Genomic DNA, 23,108 nt, shown 5'->3' with positions numbered 1-23,108 from the left:
TACTCCCCATTTATTACTTTACGAAAGAGTTTATGAAAGAGTACTGCTCAAGAAAGAAGGTTAGGGTTTAAAGTATTTTTTTTTTTTTTTAAAATAATATATTACACAAGAACATGTCAAATATTGGATATAGAAACTATTTAATATTGAATACAAATATTAAATTTTTACCGGCTGTAGTGTTGAAACAACTAAAGCAACGAACCGCCATTAATACTCACACCAACAAAAGCTTTAATAAGCTTCTATAAATTCCCCAGCACAATCCCAAAGCCGCCGGCCGCTTCTTCAAAACAATTAAACACCTTACTTTTTGCCCTTCAAATTCTCCGGCCGCCGGATTCTTCTCTGTTTGTTACCATATGGAAGATTCCACAACCCGCCGGCGAGTCGCTGCCTGCAGTGAAAACGCCTGGTGCCGTGCCGTCCCAGGCGGCACCGGCACCGGAATCCTAGCTATATCCTCCACCGCAGCCCCAAATCTGCCACAACTCCAAAATGCCCTCCACAAACTCCAAAATTCCCATCCTGTCCTCAAATCCAAACTCCATTACAACCCCACTTCTTCCACTTTCTCCTTCCTCACCTCTTCCACTCCTTTCGTTCAGCTCAAAATGTTCGGGAGTTCAGAAACTTCCAAATTCCTAAATGACCAAAATGCCCATAACAACGGCAACATTTCCATTTCCCCATTCCAGATTCTCCTCGAACGCGAACTCAACGACAATACCCCTTGGCGGAACCTACAGTCCTCCGGCGACGGCACGGCGGACATTTTGTTTGTTAACTTGTATGAGGTTGGATTGGGGAAATGGGTGGCTATATTCCGGCTACACGTGGCGGTGTGTGACCGGACGACGGCGGTGTCGTTGTTGGAGGAGCTGCTTGTTTTGATTAAGAGCGGCGGCGGCGGCGGCGGAGATAAAAAGGAGGAAGTGGAGCTGGGACTGGAGGATCTTGTTCCTAGAAATTTATCGAAGAAGCCATTGTTGGCCAGAGGATTAAATCTGCTTAGCCACTCTGTGAACTCGATGAGATTAACGAATCTGAAATTCAAAGATGTAAAATCTGCGAGACGATCGCAGTTGGCCAGGTTTCAGATCAACCAAACCGAAACCCACAAGATTCTCTCGGTAAGTACTACCATTTTCGTACAGATCTGGTTCATTATATGGATTCTGTTCTATATTCATATTTTCAGCTCACTGTTTTCGGATTTTATGTCACATACTATATCTCAATTAGTTTTTTGTTAAATTAATTAAAATATATTTATAAATTAATTAATAATAGTTTATATTCAATTTTTTTTAATAATACGTGGGTTGTTAAATTCGAATCTGTTATTAGTACAAGTATTTTCCGTATTATCAAAAATATTTTGAATTTATATTTGACTCTAATTTATAAATACCAAACTTTCATTAAATGTTGTTGTGATATTTTTATTTTTATATTGCCTACAAAATAGACTTCTTAGATGACATAAAATTTAAATGTATATCTCTAGAAAATTAATTTTATTTTTTTAATTTTTTTTAGAGATTTATTAAATACAAGATTTAAAGTTTTAGAGTATATTTGATAGGAGATCTAGAAACAAAAGATCGAATGAAAATATAGTTGTATTTCATGTTTTTATATGTGTTTGGTATCAGATTCTAATATGAACAATTATTTAAAATGCATTTGATGCTATATTTATAAATCAGTAAACTAGTTGTAATTACCATTGAATATTATTCAATAATAAATTATTATAATTTATTTAGGTATACGTTTTATGTTTTAAAAAATACATATTTAATTGAATATTTTAATTTATACATATTTTAATTTATACATATTTTAATTTATACATAATTCATATTTTAATTTATATGAATATTCTAATTTATACATATTTTAATTTTTTATAAAGAGAATCGATATTATGACCTAACTTGCTATATTTTTGAACTTTTTAATTATATTTTATATAATTTACATTTTAAAATTTAAAATTTAAAATTTAGATATTCGTTGAACTCAATAAATTTGAAAAGACAAAATAAAAATATTTATTAGACACAAATCTCAAATTTAAATATTAAATTTGTAATTTAAACAAAACGTTAACATTTATGATTAATCATTTTTGTCACCTAATATATGTCATTAATTTTGCTTTAGTTAAAAGGGTGAGATTCAAATCACTTTTTAATTGAATATATAAGTGTCAACTTATACCGTGTTAACTAGTTGAGTTATGTTGTTTGGATTGATTCGTTGGATCTTATGTTTGTCTGAACCAAAATATGTATATTATATTAAAGATCATGGTAGCATATTAATATACATGCTCAATCTAAGCCCAAATTAATTGAAATCCAAAACAAGATTAAGATTAATATAAAATAATGATTATTTTTTAAACATTAAACTCCTGAGATAAACTATTCGAAAGTCGAGATGAAAAAACTTTTGAAAATCAAGCTAATAATTTTTAGGTCTAGTTTGATAGTTATTTAGTTTTTTATTTTTATTTTTAAAATTTAAATCTATAAACATTACTTTCCTCAATTATCTACTTTTTACCAATAATTTAAAAAACCAAACAAAAAATTTGAAAATTACAAAAAGTAACCTTTAAAAACTTGTTTTTGTTTTTGAAATTTGGTCAATAATTCAATTGTTGTACTTAATAAGGTTGCAAATTATTGTAAAAAATTTGGAGGAAATAAACTTAATTTTTAAAAACAAAATAGTTATCAAACGGAATGTTTAGTAACCATTTCGTTTTTTGTTTTTGTTTTTTAAAATTAAGCTTATAAACATTATTTCAACCTCCAAAATTTTTCCTTAATTACTTTTTACCAATAGTTTAAAAAACGAAATCAAAATTTGAAAACTAAAAAAAATAACTTTTAAAAACTTATTTTTGTTTTTAAAATTTAGCCAATAATTCAATTATTCTACTTTATAAAGTTACAATTCATCCTAAAAAAATTAGGAGGAAATAAGTTTAATTTAAAAAAATAAAAAATAAAATAATTACCAAATGGAAACATAGTAATTTGTTTTATTTTTATTTTTTTTTAAAATCATACATGTATCATTTTTTATAAAATTCTTAATTGAATTTAAAACTTAAAATGCAAAAGCAAAATTTTAAGAATTACTATTATTCTTTTAGGGAAAAAGAAGTACAACATTTGATGCACGAGTTGAGTTTACAGTAGATTTTGGAGGAGATAGATGTCAAATCCATATATATATATTCAAAAGAAAATTTTAACTAATAGTCGAACTAAAAAAAGATAGTACAACCTAAATATTTTCCATTTAAAAACTAACACCCACAAAACATTAGTCTTTATGTTCAAGCTCCTTTGATGTATTATTTACTCTAGTATCTAATTAACATTGTTTCGCCATAATTTATCTGTTTTAACATTTTTTTCTTAATTTATAAAAATTAATAAAGTTTTGAAAAAAAACATTTTTTTAGTTTTCAAAACTCTACTTAATTTTAGAAAATAGCGTGAGAGAATAGATAACAAAATGAAATAATTCATAGACAAATTAATGTTTAAATTTTGATCAAAAGAAAAAAAAAGGACAAATTACAAAAATTATCTCTAAACTATGGTAGTAGTTGCAATTATAAACTTAAACTATTAATTATAAAAATTAACCTCTCAAACCAAAATTAGGACTCGATTTTTATTCTTTGAAAGTTTGAGGGTATAATTGCAACTAATATCATGATGAATTTTATCATTTGTCCAAAAAAAAAAAAAAAAAAAACGTATTTAGGCTTTCTAAACCCAATCTTATGATCAGGAGTGCAAGTTGAGAGGGTTAAAACTGAGTTCGGTGTTGGTGGCGGCGGGGCTGGTGGCAGCGCACAGCTCCGGCGGCCACGGGTTCGACCGCCACCACCGGAAGTACGGAATCATAACGCTAGTAGATTGCCGGCGGTTTCTGGAGCCTCCGTTGACATCCCACGATTTCGGTACGTTTCAGAAATGGCCATTTATTTTCAACAATTTCTTTCCACTTTCATGATTTTGTTAGCTTTTAATTGCAAGGTGTGATGTCGTATTCTTTGCCTTTTTTATGCTCTCTTTTTTGGTAGCTATGGGTTATTAATTATATATATTACTACGATTTCTGAATCGATGTTTAGAAATTAAAAGGGTCATTTAATAAGGACTTTTTTTTTCCTTTTTTTTTTTTTTAAAAAAAATAGTTTAGTTTTCCAGAAAAGGAAAAAGAAGTCAGGTTTGGTATTTATGTCTATTTTTAAGATAGTAAACACAATTTTAAATAAAAGGTAATGAAGGGGCACTTATATCATGCATCATCTTTTTATAATATAGAAAATAATAGCAACATTTTTTTTAAAAAAATAAAAATTACCATCTAATAATTCATTAAGGAACTGGGTTTTATAAAAATAAGTGCAGTCAACACTTAAGGATTTTTTTAAAAAATAAATAATCTTATAAAAATCAAAGTGAACTAAACAATAATTGACATGTCCCTTAAAGGTTTGACATTCCATCACCAACTATAAAAAAAGAAGGATTATTTTATCCCACATTTTTTTTTTTTGGAAAAAACAACATAGGAGTTAAATTTCTAATTCAACCTTTAAAAATTAAATGTCATTTTAATTAGGCTTTCGTTCTTGTTCTATAATTTTTTTAATAAAATGAAAAAATATATGTTCAGGAGAATTATGTTTTTTTTAATATATAACTATGTTATATATATTTTTTCTCTCAATTTTAAATTTAAAGTAAATTGTTCATGCGGTATTTTATTTTAATTGTTTCGTTTTTGTCTTTTTTTTTTCCTTGAACTTCTTTTTTTAAAATGAAAGATGGAAGCATGAAACAAATGTTAGATTAAAGAGAGAAAATAAATCAACAGTTAACGAATATTAACATTAATTAAAGTATAACACATCTATATACTCTCAACTAAAAAGAAAATCAACTCTAAATCATTAAATTTCTTAGAATAAAAAGACAAGAAATAAGTATAGATTAATGGAAATAACTAAGGTCTCGTTCAGTAATCATTTCGATTTTGGTTTTTAGTTTTTGAAAATTAAACATATTTTCTCCCATTTCTTACAATGATCTACATATTTCTAAAATACAATGGTTGAATTCTTAGTAAAATTCCAAAAACAAAAACAAGTTTTTAAAAGCTATTTTTTTAATTTTAAAATTTGGATTGATTTTTTAAATCGTTGGTAAAAAGTAGATAACAAAGAAAGAAATTTGGAAGTGCAAGTAGTGTTTATCGACTTAATTTTAAAGAAAAAAACTAAATGATTACTAAATGATCTAAGAAAACTTGATTTTATGTAATTAGGACTATATAGGTAATAGGCAGCTTGACTTGAAATTAAAAAGAAATATTTAGATAAGAGTTACTATAAAAAAGGATAAATTATATACTCTTAAATTTCGAAGTATGTTTCAATTATGATCCTATACTTTTGGAGACTTGTTTTGTTAAAAAAAGATAGAAACTAACGTCATGTAAAAATGATTCCTCACGTCACTTAAAAGTTACGACATTATTTACATAAATTGAAGTTATAATTGTGATATAAAAATTAATTATATAAATAATTTTAGCGGTATGATCTTTTTAAGATGAAATAAATGGTAATTACTGGCATTAATATAGTGTCATTATTTGTAATAAATGACAATTATATTGTTTTGGACTAATTTCAAAGTTTAAATTTATCTTTTGACAAACTTCAACATTTCAAATTTGAAGTGCATAACTAAAACCTATACGAAAATTTAGGAATATTATTTATAATTCAACAAAAAAAAAAAAAACTTAAATAGGTAATTATACTAATTTCATATTCATAAGCCACTTATATTATGCTAATTTTTTTAGTACAACAATTACGAAAATGAAAGACCTAGAGAAAAAAATGTTTTTTAAAAAGTTTCATTTTTATTTAAATTATTTTGATAAAATAAAATTAAAATATATTTCAAAAGTTATTTTAGTGATCGTTGAACACTTTAATTTTTTTTTAAATGACCTATTTTGAAAATTAAACGCTTTGAGTTAATATAAATGCAAAAAAATAAAAACGAGAGTTTATAATGCTAACCACACTCACTTTTAACCCATATTTTGCCAATTCCACATCTATCTTTTAAAATTTAATTTTGAATATGATAAAAATATAAAAACAAAAAGACTATAACACCTCAGGAATTTTCAGGATTTTACCATGCTGCCATCTTTAACTCTTACACCGTAAGAGGAGGAGAAGACCTGTGGGAGCTAGCAAAGAAAGTTTCGACTACATTGGAGGCTTCCAAGAACTCAAACAAGCATTTCACCGACATGTCGGACCTGAACTTTTTGATGTGTCGTGTCGTCGAGAACCCCAGTCTCACAACGTCGGGAGCAATGAGGACGTCACTAATGACGATATTCGAAGACACGGTGTTTGACAATTCAGGTGAAATGCAAAAAGATATCAACATTGACGACTACATAGGTTGTGCCTCCATCCATGGAATCGGACCTTCCGCCGCTGTGTTCGACACCGTTAGAAACGGGCGGCTAGATTGTGTGTGTGTTTATCCATCTCCATTGCACTCTCGGGAGCAAATGGAGGCTTTGCTTAGTAACATGAAGGCTCTTCTCGTTAAGGGATGAAGGATGGTTTGCATTTGGTGGGGGTGTTTTGGGAACTTTATATTTTGTTTTTCTTCTTCACTACCTTCTTGAAATTAAGTCATTTACGAAAAAGAAAATAGGTTTAAATACTATTTAACGCTACATACGTACTTTTCAGACGTGTTATTACAATTAAGTAACTAATAGACCGAAAATAGATTATTACTTGTTTTAGCTTATATTTTTTTTTTGAGACTATGCTCTATTTTAATAATTAATTTTACGTTAAGCCTTGGAAGACCTATAGTTTTTTTTCCCTTTGAAGATGGAAAATCGAATCTTCGATATTAGAAAGGAAGACCACATAAGAAGATTATACCAATTATTGTTAAACTAAATTCACTATGGTGACTATCTTTTATAAAGATGGAGAAACATATTCATACTGGGCCATGTCAAATTTGAGTGCTTTAAAAATTCAAGATAAAAATAGAATAAGTTCGAGTAAAAACTAGTCGTATTGCTCTATTTCTTAGTTTTTTAGTACAACCAGTGAGGTACAGAGTAGGAGTGTAAAAAACTCGAACTGAACTAAATCGGGCCGGTTGGATTGGATTGGTTTTGTATTATAGTTTGGACCGAGCAATTCTGAACCAACCGATTTGATTCGGTTTTCGGTTCGACCATCTTTAGCCTAATAATAGGGTTTCGTTCGGCTATACTTTCTGTGTTCTTTTCCTTCACATCTCTTTCTTTTGGTAGCAGTTCTCTCTTCTCCATTGAAGAGACAAGCAAAACCATAGAGATGGGAATCATAGACAAAAAAAAGAAAAGAAAAACAAAGGAGAAGGGAAAAAATGGAGGAAGCGAAAGAAAGAATTGAAGAAAACGGTGGCGGCGACCAATGTAGAGATGATGACAAAATCGTGAAAAAAAAACAAAAAAAAGAGCCAAGGGTTCTTCACAGTGGCGTATCCAGAACTTCATGATATGGGTACTACAATATACCAAGTTAGAAGTTTATATTAAACATATTTAAATAATAGGTATGTTTGATTAAAGTATGAATTATGTATGTGGATTAATAATTTATCACATTTGGTTATTTTATTAGATTGGACCCTATTATGTGATCTAATTAATTAAGGCCCTAGATTTCTAATTGACTATGCACTTAATAGGTGGAAATTCATTCTTAGTTTATTAGAATTTAAGGGGAACCCTAATTGAACTAGTATATAAAGAAATCTTAAGGCTATGGTCCCTAACATACCAAAACAATAAGCACTTAGTCTCTCTTTAATCCCATCTATAGAGAGATTCCACTTAGGACATTCGGAGTCTTGGTTGAAGAAGAGAACCTAAGTATGGACTTAATGGGTAGAAGCTCATTCGGAGTCTTGCTATTGTGATTAAATTATAATTTCTGTTTAAAGAATTTAAAGAATTAAAGGGGAAAAAAACCTAATTATTCACTACCCGCTCCAATGGAAAACCCTGTTTCTGGTGAATTATGAGGTCAATACGAAATCATTGAGGAATTTTGTCATGGAGAATGTTTGAGATACAAAGGAAACTTATCTCTGTTTTGGACAAGGCGGCAACTTCATAGGCTGAAACATAGTGGGTTTTGGATTTGTCGGATGTTTTGGAACGATTTGCGTTTGATAATGTTTGTAAATTGTTTTTTGATTTCAACTCTGGTTATCTCAGCGACAATGATAATGCCAGTGTTTCTTGTTTCATCTTGTTGGTGTATCTTGATCTTGATTCATAATTCTTGACTTGAAATCTAAATTTGATTGAAAATCTTATAGTTATCAAGAATTAATCAATCAAAATTATTCAATCTTAAATTAATCAAACTGACTGCAATTCCCATTTAATTAGGAATTGTTTGATAATTGAGTAAATTTAAAATCTAGATTTTTAATTGATGATTATATGAATTTGAATCTAAAGTTTAATTTATGATTCAAGTTTAAATTAGATTAATCATATTGTGAGTTTAAGTTAAATTTGATTAATCATGTTGTGGATTCAAGATTGATTGATAATGTGGTAAAATTAAATTTAAATTTGATTGATATTTTGGTTAATTTAAATTTAAATTTGATAAATGATATTTGGTGATATTCACATGTTTATGTTGCTTTAATTGTATTATGTGTATGCAATTATTAAATGAATATTGGTAAAGACTATTTGGTGTTTTTCCTCCTTTATTTTTGTACAATAATATTGTTATATTATTGTATCTTATATTTTAGATTGGATTGGTCAAAATAATAGATTAAAGTAGCCTCTGTTATCTAGATTAATTTAATTCTAAAATATAAAATGTGCATATTCATGAATTTATACGGATAATTATCGGTCCAAAGGAAGATAATTATTTAGCCAAATTGTGGGTATGTATGTGGTAATGAGTATGTAGCAATTATAAGGATTGCTCATGTAAAAAATAGTCGGTTCAAAGAAAGACTATTATTTTGACAAACTTAATTGTCAGTACTTTGATTATTACGTTGAAAATATCATTTACAGTTGGTGTTTTTTTACCCAAAGGCTAGACATCTTTGTCGTGCTAGGTATCTTGTTAAAGGGGCCCACCGCATATGTGAAATTATTTTGTTATATTTTAATTGTGAGCATATGTTTTGTTGTTTATTGTTTTAGTTGGTCTTACTCAAATATCTGGAAATCTGAGTTCAATCCCTAAGTTGAATGGATCGAACTTCAAGATTTGGAAGGAAAGCCTAGAGATACTTCTCAGGTGTATGGATTTGGACCTTGCATTAAGGACCAATAAACCTACTTCTACTAAGAAACAACCAAATACGACTAATATAGAGAAGTGAGAACAATCAAGTCGCATGTGTTTGATGATTATTAGGCACTCCATTCCGGAGTCTTTTCAGGGCTCTATCACAAAAAATGAAAATGCCAATAAGGTCTTTCTCAAATTGAGAAATATTTTGCTAAAAATGAAAAAGGGGAAGCAAGTAGTCTTTTGACTTATTTAACTTCTATGAGGTATAAGGGCAATGGAAACGTAAGGGAGTACATTATGGAAATGTTCAATCTCGCAGGTAAATTAAAGGCACTTAATATCGAGATAAATGAAAATTTACTCGTATATCTGGTACTTATCTCTCTTCTTGCACAATTCATTCAGTTTAAGATGAGCTATAATACTCATAAGGATAAATGGAGTATTAACGAGCTTAGCTCACAATGTATGCAAGAAGAAGATAGGATTGAGAGAGAAAGGACATAAAGTACTCATTTGGCAACAGGCACTCGTGATAAGATAAAAAGGAAATTTGTGGATGTTGTCGAGGGGACATCTCAGCAGAATAAAAACAAGAAACAAGCTACTGAAAATTCTTGTTTTTTTTTTTTTCTGCAAAATGAAAGGTCACTTCAAGAAAGATTGTCCAAAGTACTCCAAGTGGCGTGAGAAGAGTATACTTCTTACTTTGGTTTGTTCTGAAGTTAATTTAGCTTCTGTACCTACAGATACTTGGCGGGTAGATCTGGTGCTACTAATCACAAAAGTATATCAATGCAGGGTTGCATGTGGAGTCGGCCACTAAGTGATTCTAAAAGATTCATCTATGTGGGCGATGACAAAGCAGTTCCAGCTGAAGCTATCGGGAATTTTAAATTACTTTTAAAAATTAGTTGTTATTTGGATCTGAATGAGACTTTTGTTGTACCATCATTTAGACAGAATTTAGTTTCTATTTTCAGTTTTGACAAATTTGGTTTTTCTTGTTCTTTTGGAAATAATAAAGTTAGTCTTTTTCAAGATTCTAAGCTTATTGGTACCGGTTCTTTAATTGATAGAGTCTATATATGCTTGATTCTTTTGCTTCAGTTAACAAGATCCTGTTATCTAATTCATGTAGTACAAAGCGTAAATTAAATGAAAACTCCACTATGTTATAGGACAAGCGTTTAGGTCACATCTCTAAACAGAGAACTCAGAGACTTGTTGTCAGATGAAATTCTTGATTCCCTTGATTTAAGTAACTTCAACGTTTGTGTGAAATGTATTAAGGGAAAACATGCAAACATAAGAAAATTAGGTGCCAACAGATGCTCAGACGTCTTAGTACTAATATATACAGACATTTGTGGTCCATTCCCTACGACATCTTGGAATGGACAACAGTATTTTATTACGTTCATAGACGACTATTCAAGATATGGGTACCTATATTTAATTCATGAGAAGTCTAAATCTTTGGACGTTTTCAAGTCTTTCAAAGCTGAACTTGAACTTCAACCTAGAAAGAAAGTTAAGGGTGTCAAATCTGATCGTGGTGGTAAATATTACGATAGATATGATGGATCAGGTGAACAACGTCCAAGGCCCTTTGCCAAATACCTACAGGAATGTGGAATCATCCCACAATACATTATGTCGGGCAAACCCAATGTAACATCCCGATTTTTTTTAGGAAAATTTAAGTTAGTTATCTTAAATTGCTGAGTTTTAGTTTCCTAATCTTTGGAATTTGGAAACAAATTGTTACAGTTGAAGAAGTTTTATTGGTTAATGTGGATTCTTTGAGTATGAGTTTTAAATTAATTGGAAGGGATAATTGAATTATTTGTATAAGTAATTTTGAGTTTTTGTGAAATTTGAAAGGGAAAAGAGGAAATTGTAGTTTAAGATTTTACCCTCTTTAATTTTGGAACTTGGATCCAAAATTTAAATAAAGAATTAGGAAAAGATAATTGGTTTATTAGGAAGTAATTAAATCAAGTACTTAAAAAGATTTGTAAACTTTTCAACTTTCAATTTGATGTTTGAAACTTACTATTAAGATTTGTTTTCAGACTTATTTATTATCATTTATGATTTATGGGTACCCTATCGCCTGTTTTTCATATCTAGATTTAATGAAGGTCTTTTGAGTTCAACTTATTTATTTAGCATTTATTTCACTATAAAAGGATGTCGTTTTAAGTTCCATGCATGCATGTGTTTAGTAACAGCCTAACTTGAGTCCTAGGGGGTTGGTTGTTACAGTCGGTATTAGAGCCCATGTTTTAAGTTCTGTAGACTGACTTACTATGTAAGTCTAGATTGTCCTTATGGCTCATGAACAGATTCCTCGTCATCGCCAGGTATGCTCATTCATTACGTGTTTTATGGAAAATGTGTTTGAAAGCCTTCATATCTAAGCTTTATGTAATGAATGATTGTCATTGCTAGTTTAATGACCTGAAAGGAATTAATATGAGATAACTATTACTTTTTGTATTATGGAAGGAACGAAAGATCAAAATAAGGCCATTTGGTGTTAGTTAATTCATGGAAGAACTAATAGAAACAGACATATTTTTGTGTTCATAGATATTGAAACTTTGTAGAACTATGAAGTGCTATGAACTTATAATGAGAAAGAAAGTAAAGGATATATTTGTCTAAACCATCGAATAAGGTAGGCGAGTTGGGAATTCGCTGAGGAATATTATTATGTGTTGCATTGAGGGAATAAAAATTGGTGATGCTACAAGAAATTTTGTCATAAAGCACACATTCCTAAGTACGAGATTTAAGTTGCTTTATAAGATACACAAGAGGCGAGGAAGAGACGGTGGTTTATTTAGAAATTACTAGATATTGAGGTCAAAACATTTCAAGAGAAATTTCGAAAGAATTGATAGGTCATAATCAATTTAATGGTGTCAGAGTTAATGGATTAAGTAAGGTATGGTGTTTTGGTTCTTCATGTAATGCATCTAAAAGGAAGAATTACTAGTTGGAACATAAAGCAATAGTATAAAGAATTCCTTACGAGACTTAAGTGAAATAAGTTGGTCAAGGAAGGTGAGGTGGTTGAAATTATAATTGGTATAAAATGGGAGAAAATAAGTTGTTGGAACGAATTGTTGATCTCAAGATACTTTGACTTTACTTATGTCTTATTGTGATGAAGAGGCTTAAGTTTAATTAGCTATACTAAGATGAAGGATGAGAATTTAGAGTTTAAAGGCAATGTTAACTTGTGGAAAGTACCCTAATAAAAGTATGAAGATTGAAGTTGAATTGTAGGTTATAAAAGGGTTGGAAGTGATCACATATTTCGGTATAGAGAGCATGTTTCACTTGGAAATTGAAAAAGAGAACCTTTAACTTATTGATCTTAACGAAGATAAGTGGGAGGAAAATAAAATCATTTAATAAAAGTTTTATTATTTTGATAGGATAAAGGAAATTAATATTTTAAGGTCAAAGGCTAAGTTTGTTTGGCTTCCTAAGTTAAGAGTTCTTTGGTTGCGAGCATTTAAGATCGACTTCAATTGGTTTTCCTTCGAAAATTTGGAGATGTTATATGAAAAGAGGTATAGAATTTTACGGACAATTGAAGTTTGAAATACTATTTACCTGGATCGATGAAGCAACTCGAAAGTGAGAAGATGAGGTGAGGATTAAGTATCAAAAGCTCTTCGAGATTTGAACTTTCGAGGACGAAAGTTTTAAAGGTAGGAAGAATGTAACATCCCCATTTTTTAAGAAAATTTAAGTTAATTATATCAAATTACTGAGTTTTAGTTTTCAAATCTTTGAAATTTGGAAACAAATTGTTACAGTTGAATAAGTTTTATTGGTTAATGTGGATTTTTTGAGTATGAGTTTTAAATTAATTGGAAGGGATAATTGAATTATTTGTATACGAAATTTTGAGTTTTTGTGAAATTTGAAAGGGAAAAGAGGAAATTGTGGTTTTAAGATTTTATCCTCTTTAATTTTGGAACTTGGATCCAAAATTTAAGTAAAGAATTAGGAAAAGATAATTGGTTTATTTGGAAGTAATTAAATCAAATACTTAAAAAGATTTGTAAAGTTAGAATTTAATTTTGGGATTTAGAATTTTTTTGGAAAGAAGTGATTTAAAGTTGGTGAATTTATTTTTAGGTTTATTTAATTAATTGGAGAAGAGGTGAAAGATTTGAGTTTAATATAACATATTTATTAAGGAAAGGAAATATATATATATATATATATATATATATATATGTATGTATTTATGTGGTGGAGAATTAAAAAGAAAAGAAATATGAAATTTTCAAACCCCCACTTTCTCACTTTCTCTATGGTTTAGATGAACTTCGGCAGCCGCACCGCCGACGTACACATCCTTTCCTCCGTCAAATTACAACCGCCCGCTCCAACCTTCACATCGCCGGATCTGCTCGCCACTGGTCCTCCTCTCTTCCAATCATTGTCCTTTGTTGAACGTCGTCGTGAGGTTCGTAGTTTTGGGATAAGATCTAAATGATTTTCATGGTTTTGTTGAGGATCTTGAATACCCAATAAATAACGTGTTTAATTATCATTTCAATCGTGATTTTGGATGTTGAATTTGAAAGTTTGAAGAAGTTTAAAAGGTCGTTAGCATACTGTCAAGCAGAGTTAAGGTGATTTCGGTAAGAATTTTGGTAAGATTTTGGGCTTTGTGACTTATTCAGTTCGAATGTAATTTATACGAATTAAGTTATTAAGTTTTGTTTCTGATTTTGGCTTGATTAAACGCTTACGTGTGAACCTAAAAGTTAAATTTTATTTTGGTTTATGTACTAGGATTTAATTAAAAGATTGTGGAGATTAGAAGGGGTTAATTGCTCAAATATTTGGATCGATTAAGCATTCAAGAATTTCACAAAGACTCAATTTCTATCCATGTTTTTCAACTTTCAATTTGATGTTTGAAACTTACTATTAAGATTTGTTTTCAGACCTATTTATTATCATTTATGATTTATGGGTACCCTATCGTCTGTTTTTCATATCTAAATTTAATGAAGGTCTTTTGAGTTCAACTTATTTGTTTAGCATTTATTTCACTATAAAAAGATGTCGTTTTAAGTTTCATGCATGCATGTGTTTAATAACAGCCTAACTTGAGTCTTAGAGGGTCGGGTTGTTACACACAACATGAATGGTGTAGTGAAAAGGTGAAATAGAACACTTAAGGATATGGTAAGAAGTATGATTAGTCATTCTTCTCTATTAGAATCCCTCTGGGGTGAGACACTGAAGACTGCAACATATATCCTTAATAGGGTACCTAGTAAAGCAGTAGCTAAAACCCCTTATGAGATGTGGACAGGAAAGAAGCCTAGTATTAGACATCTTCACATCTGGGTTGTCCAGCTGAGGCTAGGGCTTACAGGCCTAATGAAAGAAAATTGGACTCAAGAACTATTAGTTGCTATTTGTTGGGTATTCTGAGTGCTCTCGGGGTTTCAAGTTTTATGATCTCACTTCTAGATCATTGTCTGAGACAAGAAATGCTAGATTCCTTGAGGATGTTGAGTTTGGAGGGTCTTTGAAAAGGAATCAATTTCTTTTTCTTATGTGGTTATAAATGATGTTCAGACTTCAATTTCTGACTTCACTATTGAACCAATTATAAAATAAGAAAATATTGAAGTCCCCATTGTTGAACTTGAAGTTCAAACTCAACAACCTCAAGAAGTACCACTAAGAATATCTACTAAAGCGAGAAGAAGTACAATTCCAGATGATTATATTGTGTTTCTTCAAGAACATTAGGATGATATGAGCGTAATGAAAGATGATCCAATCAACTTCAAACAAGCTTTACAAAGTTCTAACTCTCAAAAGTGGATAAGTGCTATGGAAGAGGAAATAAAATCCATAGAAGACAATGATGTTTGGGAACTTGTCAAACTGCCATCAGGAGTGAAACCCATAGGTTGTAAATGGATATTTAAAATCAAAAGGGATTCACATGGCAATATCGAAAGATATAAGGCTCGTCTTATTACAAAGGGTTTTACTCAAAAGGAAGGCATTGATTTCAAAGAGACTTTCCTTCCAGTTTCATCGAAAGACTCTTTTAGGATAATCATGGTATTGGTAGCTTACTTTGATTTAGAGCTACACCAGATGGATGTAAAAACTGTGTTTCTCAATGGGAACATTGATGTGATGATTTATATGGTGCAACAAATTTTTTTTTTTATCTGATAATTCAAAGTCTATGGTGTGCAAATTGAAGAAATCCATCTACGGTCCCAAACAAGCCTCTTGTCAATGGTATCACAAATTCCATGAAGTGATAACCTCCTTTGGTTTTGAGGTGAATGTAGTGGAAGATTGTGTATATTACAAGTTCAGTTGGAGTAAATCAATCTTTCTGGTGTTATATGTTGATGACATACTCATAGCTAGTATGGTTTATTGCATGACACTAAGAGATTCTAAAAAAGAATGAGATGAAGGATTTTGGTGATGCTTCTTTTATATTAGGAATTGAAATACTGTGAGATCGTTCTCAAGGTATTTTGAGTTTGTCACAAAAGAACTACTTTGAAAAGATTTTGAGTAGATTTGGCATGAAAGATTGTGCACCAGGAGATACCCCGATTGTTAAAGGTGATAAATTTCATTTAGGTCAATGCCCCAAGACCACACTCGAAACCAATAAGATGCAGAAGGTTCCCTATGCATCGGTTGTTGGAAGTCTAATGTATACTCAAGTATGTACGTGTTCGGATATTACATTCATAGTTAGAGTGTTAGGCAAATATTTGAGTAACTCGGGTATGGATCATTGGATAGCAACCAAATAGGTTATGAGGTATTTATAGAGAACAAAAGATTATATGCTCACTTATCGGAGATCAAAAGTTTTGAAGATCATTGGATATTCTGATTCTGATTAAGTTGGATGTCAAGACACTTTGTGATCCACTTCAGGCTATATCTTCATGTTAGTTGGAGGAGTTGTATCCTGGAAAAATGTTAAACACTATTGGCTTCTTCTACCATGGCTGTGGAGTTTATAGCATGTTATGAGGCATCCAATCATGGAATATGGTTGCTAAATTTTTTCACCAGGCTGCGGATAGTGGTCGGCATAGAAAGACCACTAAAATTATTTTGTGACAATAAGTCGGCAGTGTTGTACTCCAACAACAACAGAAGCAATACGAAGTCAAAGCATGTAGACGTGAAGTTTCTAGTTGTTAAAAAGAGTTCAGAATGGTCAAATTTCAATAGAACACATAGGAACAAACTCTATGGTGGCAGATTTATTGACTAAAGGTTTACTACCTAAAGTTTTTCATGAGCATATTACTCACATGGGTGTTAGTCACTTTTCTGATTCCATGGCTTAGTGGGAGTTTGTATTGGGATGTTCTTTGACCTTATTTTGTTTATTTTCTATATAAAATAAAGTTGATGGTTTATGTTTTATTATTTGAACTCGTTTATCATGCATGTAGTTTAGCATAAAGTTTTTAAGGATGATCTCATTAAGGAATTTAGATCAGTTGGAAACAGGCATGATCTAGATCACTTTGAATGTAGTTTCCATGCTATCCATCCATACTTGATCTATGTCATTGAATGTATTGAAATTAGTGATCAAGGAAGGTTTAGTTACAAGAGTAGTGACGAAAGCCGCCTTTATTTTGTACTAATACAGGAGATGGACCAGATTGAACTAAGGGGGAATTCTATTATTAAAATAACCTGTTGATGCGTGCTTAAGGTTTATGTGATTTAATTATATCAGGTATACAGACATAGCCCAAGTGGGAGATTGTTAGACATATTTAAATAATAATATGTTTAATTAGAGTATGGTTATGTATGTGGATTAATAATTTATCACATTGGGTTATTATATTAAATTGGACCCTATTATGTGATCTAATTAATTGAGGCCCTAGATTCCTAATTAAATATGGACTTAATGGGTTGAAGCTCATTCCTAGTTAATTAGGGTTTAATGGGAACCTTAATTGAACTAAAAAAGACCTTAGGGCTATGATCCCCAACATACCAAAATAATAAGCACCTAGTCTCTCTTTAATCCCATCTAGCGAGAGATCCCACTTAGGGTATTCAGAGTTTTGGTTGAAGAAGACAATAGCCGCCTTATAATTTTCATCAACTTTGCAATGGAATCTGGTATGTTATTCTTGACAATTTTGCATGAATGATCCTAGGGTTAATTTAGTCAATATAGATTCAAAGTAATTATGCTAATAGTTTAGCCCATGAACTTCTTGATTGGTATCTATCCATGGTTCACGAACCTTAAAAAACGTCCAATAGGTTCCTGAATTCTCGAGTTTTATGTTGCATGAATTCATAAAATATCAATTTTACATCCAATAGGTCTCTTATATTTTCAAAAATATTAAAAATGAAATGTTATATTATACATTAAATTATATTGTATATATTAACTACAAAACTGAAAACTTAAGGCAGACAAAAAAAAAATTGTCTAATAAAATGATTAACATAAAAGCATTTTTAATATTTCTGAGATCTTATTATATAGGAAAATTGTTTTAAATGCCAAATTGTTCAACATATTTTCAAATATAGCAAAATGTCATAGTCTATCAATAATAGATGATAGTATTCTATCAATGTCTATTAGTGTATATCACCGATAGACAGTGACATTTTGTTATATTTATAAATATTTTGGTTCATTTTGCTACATTTGAAATCAACTTTATTACATATAAATTAAAATTTATAGATCTATTACACATTTTTAAGAGACTTATTAGAATAAAAAATTGAAAATTTAGAAATTTACTAGTCACAATTTTTAAAACTTAGGGAGTATAAAATATGTGTTCGAGGTTCAATGCACATTAAAAAAAAATGAAAATTATGATTTAAAAAAGTTGATTTTAAATAAAGTTGAAAATTAAAGTAATTTACAAATTGTTGTAAACTTAAGGAACAAAACGAAGTACAACAAGAATACAAAAATCGAGATATTTTAATATTAAAATAAATAAAATATAATATAAAATAGCAAAAATGAAAATTTCTGGAACTTTATTTGATTTCTCAACCATCTTCACATCTCTATAAAATCTACAAATGACCACTATTTATAAGAATTTTTTGGAACTTGAATGTGATACATTTGGACACTAAGATGTGTAGTTATGAGAAAATTTCTAGTACTACGGTAGTATGATTTTTTTTTTTTACTACCTCAATTCTTTGCTTGACACAAAAGTAACCTTTAAGAATTATGTGGGATCCATGAAATAAATGTAAATTAATAAATTATCTAATGAGTGTCAAATAATGAATAGAAGGAGTATGTACTACAGTAGTACTAGATTTATAAAGTATATGTTAGGTACCATGATTTACTTCTTGAAATAAATACAAATTTCAAGTAGAAAACTTGTTTGGGGTCCATTAAAGGTTACATATATGAGGGGTCCCAATGACCCATATATATATATATATATATATATTTAAATTGGTATAGTTGATGGGTAAAACCCATCAACAAAAGTGTACAGGTGACATTAAAAAAACTGTCAATAAAAACATACATAAACAATAAAATAGTTTTCTTGGCATGAAAAAAAATCAATAAAAAGAGTTTTCTTGACTTTTTAAAAAATAGTTGATGGATAAAAATGTCAATATTACTTTATTATGACGTTCGAAAAGTATCAAGAAAAGGATTTTTCTTGATGATTTTTCATATAGATGGTAGGTAAAAACATGTCAAAGTAACATTTCTTAATGACCAAAAAGGTCAAAAAAATGGTTTTTGGTAATATTTTTTACCATCAAGGAAACCGTGATCAAGACATGGTTTTGGTAATTTTCTTGATGGTCAGTTTTTCTTGATGTTGGCTTTCTTGATTTTTTTGGCCATCAAAGTAGACATTTTTTACCCATCAATAAGGCCAAATTTATAGTAGTGTATTTATCTGTGTAGTTATATGACACATGATCAAGACATGAGGTAATGGGAGAGTGACACTTGGTCTTTGGACACTAAGCATGGACATCTATATTACACTTATATTATAATATTTATAATACTTCCCCTTAGTAATGCTCATTATATATATGAAATATACAAAAAAAACCCAATGGGGAAAGAAAATCCAAGTGAAGGGAAAAGAATACATATTTCACATAATCTAATAACCCTAAAAGAATAAAATATATTTGTCTTTTTCATGTAAATGTTGGCTTTTTGGCCTTTAATCTTAAACTAATTAATTTTAATCAATTAATCAATTAATGTTTTGGTGATAAAAAATTTGCTATTATTTATTAACAATTTGAATGTACCGAAGTGCTAATTGCGTAGAACTCAGAATAATGATTTCCAACGCAATTTGAATCACTCAAATCAGAGTCTGAATGAAGAAGTTATTGTTGAAACAAGATTAACAAAAAAATACTCGACGTGCGTGATGTGGCGGCCAAATTAATCAAATTGGACGATTAAAGAGTGACAAGTGGAGCAATAGAGAAATGACACATTTGGGCTTTTGGTTTTATTTTTAAAAGAAAATAATTTGAAAACAAAATGAATAAAAAAGTGGAAAAAATTGCATAAACCACCCATAAATTATGAGATTGGTTATTATCATACACGTAAACTTTCAATTTGAGCAATTATTCCCCTCAAATTTTTTAATGGTTATAATTAGCCCATTTTGTCAAATTAATATTTATTTATAGGTAACTCACACATTTATAAGGGGCAAACTTGTCAGTTTTTTTAAAAGGACAGACTTTGACTTTTCTCGTCTCTTCCCTTTCTCCCCAACCCCATCGTTGACGCTTCCTGGATCCTCAGGGACTCAGGCTTCTCCTCTATGGCTTTAATTCATGAGCTCACTGCCTGCTCCCCTCCTCCTCACCATCTTCGCTCCCCCCCGACCCCGCTTTCTCCCGCTCTGGTCAGCCCCCGCTCTCCCTTCTCCAGTACCATCTACTTCCTCACGTATTTTCTTTCGATCGCTATCCTACCTCTTGGTCGGTTCCTCACCTCACCAACGATGCCTTGGGATTTCATTCAACAATGTTATAGTCGGCGGGTTGCCGACTACGATGATGGATCTCTCATAATCTTCAGAATCGAGAAGTTCTTCAATCCGTTCTTCGAGAGTTTGGGCATGAGTAGCAAGAGAATCGTCCGACCCGATCTTGAATGTTGCAGTTCTTCGATTTAAAACGATCCAATCGAGGCTTTGGCGACAACACTAAATGGTCGTTTAGATTGAGGTTTTCTCAATGCCCAGGAATTAAGGATGTCTGGGAATCTAGGATGACTATGTTTGGTTGTGCATGGAAAAACAATGTCTGGGAATAGTATGTGTGGGAATAGTATGTGGGAATTAAAAAAAAAATCCAAATGGCCCTTGCAAGAAATATGTTACAAAATAATTTAGTAATAGCCCAAATGCGATCATATTATATTTCATATTAATTTTACATTTCTTGCAGATGAATTACTAAATCCAAATGGCCCCTGGGCATTGACTATGTTATTTTGTAAACATAGTCATCGTTTACAAAATACTATACGATTGCTTAAATTATCTACACGATCACTGAGCTCCGCTACACGATCGTTTACAAAATACTATATGATTGCTTAAATTATTTACACGATTGCTGAGCTCCGCTACACAATCGTTGAGTAACAAAATGCTATACGATCGCCTACCCAGTGCTATATGATCGCATACCCAGTGCTAGACGATCGCCTAGCAAATGTTACACGATCGCCGAGCTCGGCTACATGATCGCTGAGTAACAAAATGCTATACAATTGCTTACCCACTGCTATACGATCGCCTACCTAATGCTAGACGATCGCCTACTAAATGCTACATGATCGCTAAGCTCGGCTACCAAATGCNACTGCTATACGATCGCCTACCTAATGCTAGACGATCGCCTACTAAATGCTACATGATCGCTAAGCTCGGCTACCAAATGCTACACGATCACTAAGTAACAAAATGCTAGACGATCCCCTACCAAATGCTATATGATTGCTTACCAAATGTTATACGATCGCTTACCAAATGCTACACGATCGCTGAGCTCAGCTACACGATCGCTTAGCTCTGCTACACGATCGCCGAGTAACACTAAACGATCGCCCACGAAGACCCCGCGATCGCTTACCTGACTACACGATCGCTTAGCTCTGCTACCAAATCCTATATAACCAATATCAAAGTATAAATACTAAATGTAGACAAAATAAGCATTTATATTATGTCAATATTCGTAGTTACAAACAAGACTACAGTGCACATTCATTCAAAATGAAGATACTTAGCAAGCACTAACATGCTAGCTCAAAATAAGGAGTACACATCATTTGATAAGGCACCAAACTATACACATAATTGCCCATGCATAACATGTTATAAAGTCTCCTATTACATAAAAGATACTACGATATTCCCACAGTTTAAGAATGAACGTCTTCTTATAAAACCTCCGTTATGAATTCATATCTTTCACCATGTGGAAGATTAAAGAAATAATCAACCTGAGATTGGTCTTTAGTGATAATCTTACCCCTCTCACCCTTTGTCGAACACTTAATCCATCTACCTTTCTAATTCCATGAGTTTCGACGTGCTTCTCTTGTAGACTCTCATTCAGCTACCTGTCGATAAAACATAGCAATTTCTTGAATGTTATCATTAGCGCTTAAAAGATGACTGCTCATAACATTCTCAAGACCATTCATTGCCGTCACCAATGGGTCCATACTTCTTGCTCTTTTCTTACTAGAACTATTTGATGTATGTGCATTAGATTGTATATTTGTTGCCGCTTCATTCATTAAGGTAGATCCATCCACTTCTTCCCCTCTAACTATTGGTGGATCATGCACATAAAAACCATCCATTTCTCTCCAAAAATCATTGTTGTCCATTTCTCACTCACTGCTTCAAACATCATGTCAGCTGAACCTTCTGCACCAAGTCCATTGGCTCTTTCTTTTCCAAAAATAATGGCTAACTGTTCGTAGAACAGAAAAGACTTGTTTCTCAGTTCTTTTGCATTTGGATGACCCTGTGAAAACAAATATAAATCAACTTTTAATACATTTCAACAATAACATGATAACAATACACTAGCAATAAAAAAAATCTACATTTACCTTTACCCGTTCATCAAATATATCTTTTTCTACTTCTATATACTTTTCTTTATCATTCCATTTGAAGCCACTACAATTTGAGCCTTTACCTCACAATTATGAATTTTTTTAGCCATCCATTTCTCTATTTGATTGAGAAATCCTTGTTTGAAAGTACCATTAAGCCTTCCATGTGCCAATATTAGATAACTTTAATAAACATTCTACTAATTTCTCATCTTCTATCTGACTCCACATATGTTTTGACCTACTTGAACCAGGTGTAGATTATTTGTTGACATCCATATCTATGATTCACATCACATATTAGACTATTAAAACTCAAAACTTCACATATAACATAGTATGAAAATCAAAACATACATCACATATCATAATTATGAAATAAGTAGCAATAGAGTAATTCATAATATTTCATAAAAGCTTATAACAAGGTGCATATTTACATCATAATAATACATCCTAGTA

General features: G+C 31.0%; 1 protein-coding gene across 1 annotated transcript; it reads left to right on the top strand.

The window, feature by feature from the left end:
• The first annotated feature begins 261 nt into the window (after nucleotides 1-261).
• On the top strand, nucleotides 262-6,896 carry LOC120090244. The gene is made up of 3 exons (XM_039047797.1): nucleotides 262-1,133; nucleotides 3,826-3,997; nucleotides 6,254-6,896. Exons 1-3 carry the CDS (start codon nucleotides 363-365, stop codon nucleotides 6,694-6,696), a joined length of 1,386 nt encoding a protein of 461 aa, XP_038903725.1. The 5' UTR covers nucleotides 262-362; the 3' UTR covers nucleotides 6,697-6,896.
• Nucleotides 6,897-23,108: the final 16,212 nt, after the last annotated feature.

The sequence above is a fragment of the Benincasa hispida genome, chromosome 11 (assembly GCF_009727055.1).
Source record: "Benincasa hispida cultivar B227 chromosome 11, ASM972705v1, whole genome shotgun sequence".
NCBI classification, from domain to species: Eukaryota; Viridiplantae; Streptophyta; class Magnoliopsida; order Cucurbitales; family Cucurbitaceae; genus Benincasa; species Benincasa hispida.
The sequence above is the reverse complement of the archived record's forward strand: the minus strand, read 5'-3'. Positions and strand labels throughout refer to the sequence as shown.

Excerpts from the sequence above, each read along its gene's own strand:
- LOC120090244 (XM_039047797.1), top strand. The coding sequence starts at position 363 with ATGGAAGATTCCACAACCCGCCGGCGAGTCGCTGCCTGCAGTGAAAAC. Across the intron at positions 1,134-3,825 it reads AAACCCACAAGATTCTCTCG|GAGTGCAAGTTGAGAGGGTT; the intron begins GTAAGTACTACC and ends TCTTATGATCAG. Across the intron at positions 3,998-6,253 it reads GTTGACATCCCACGATTTCG|GATTTTACCATGCTGCCATC; the intron begins GTACGTTTCAGA and ends AGGAATTTTCAG.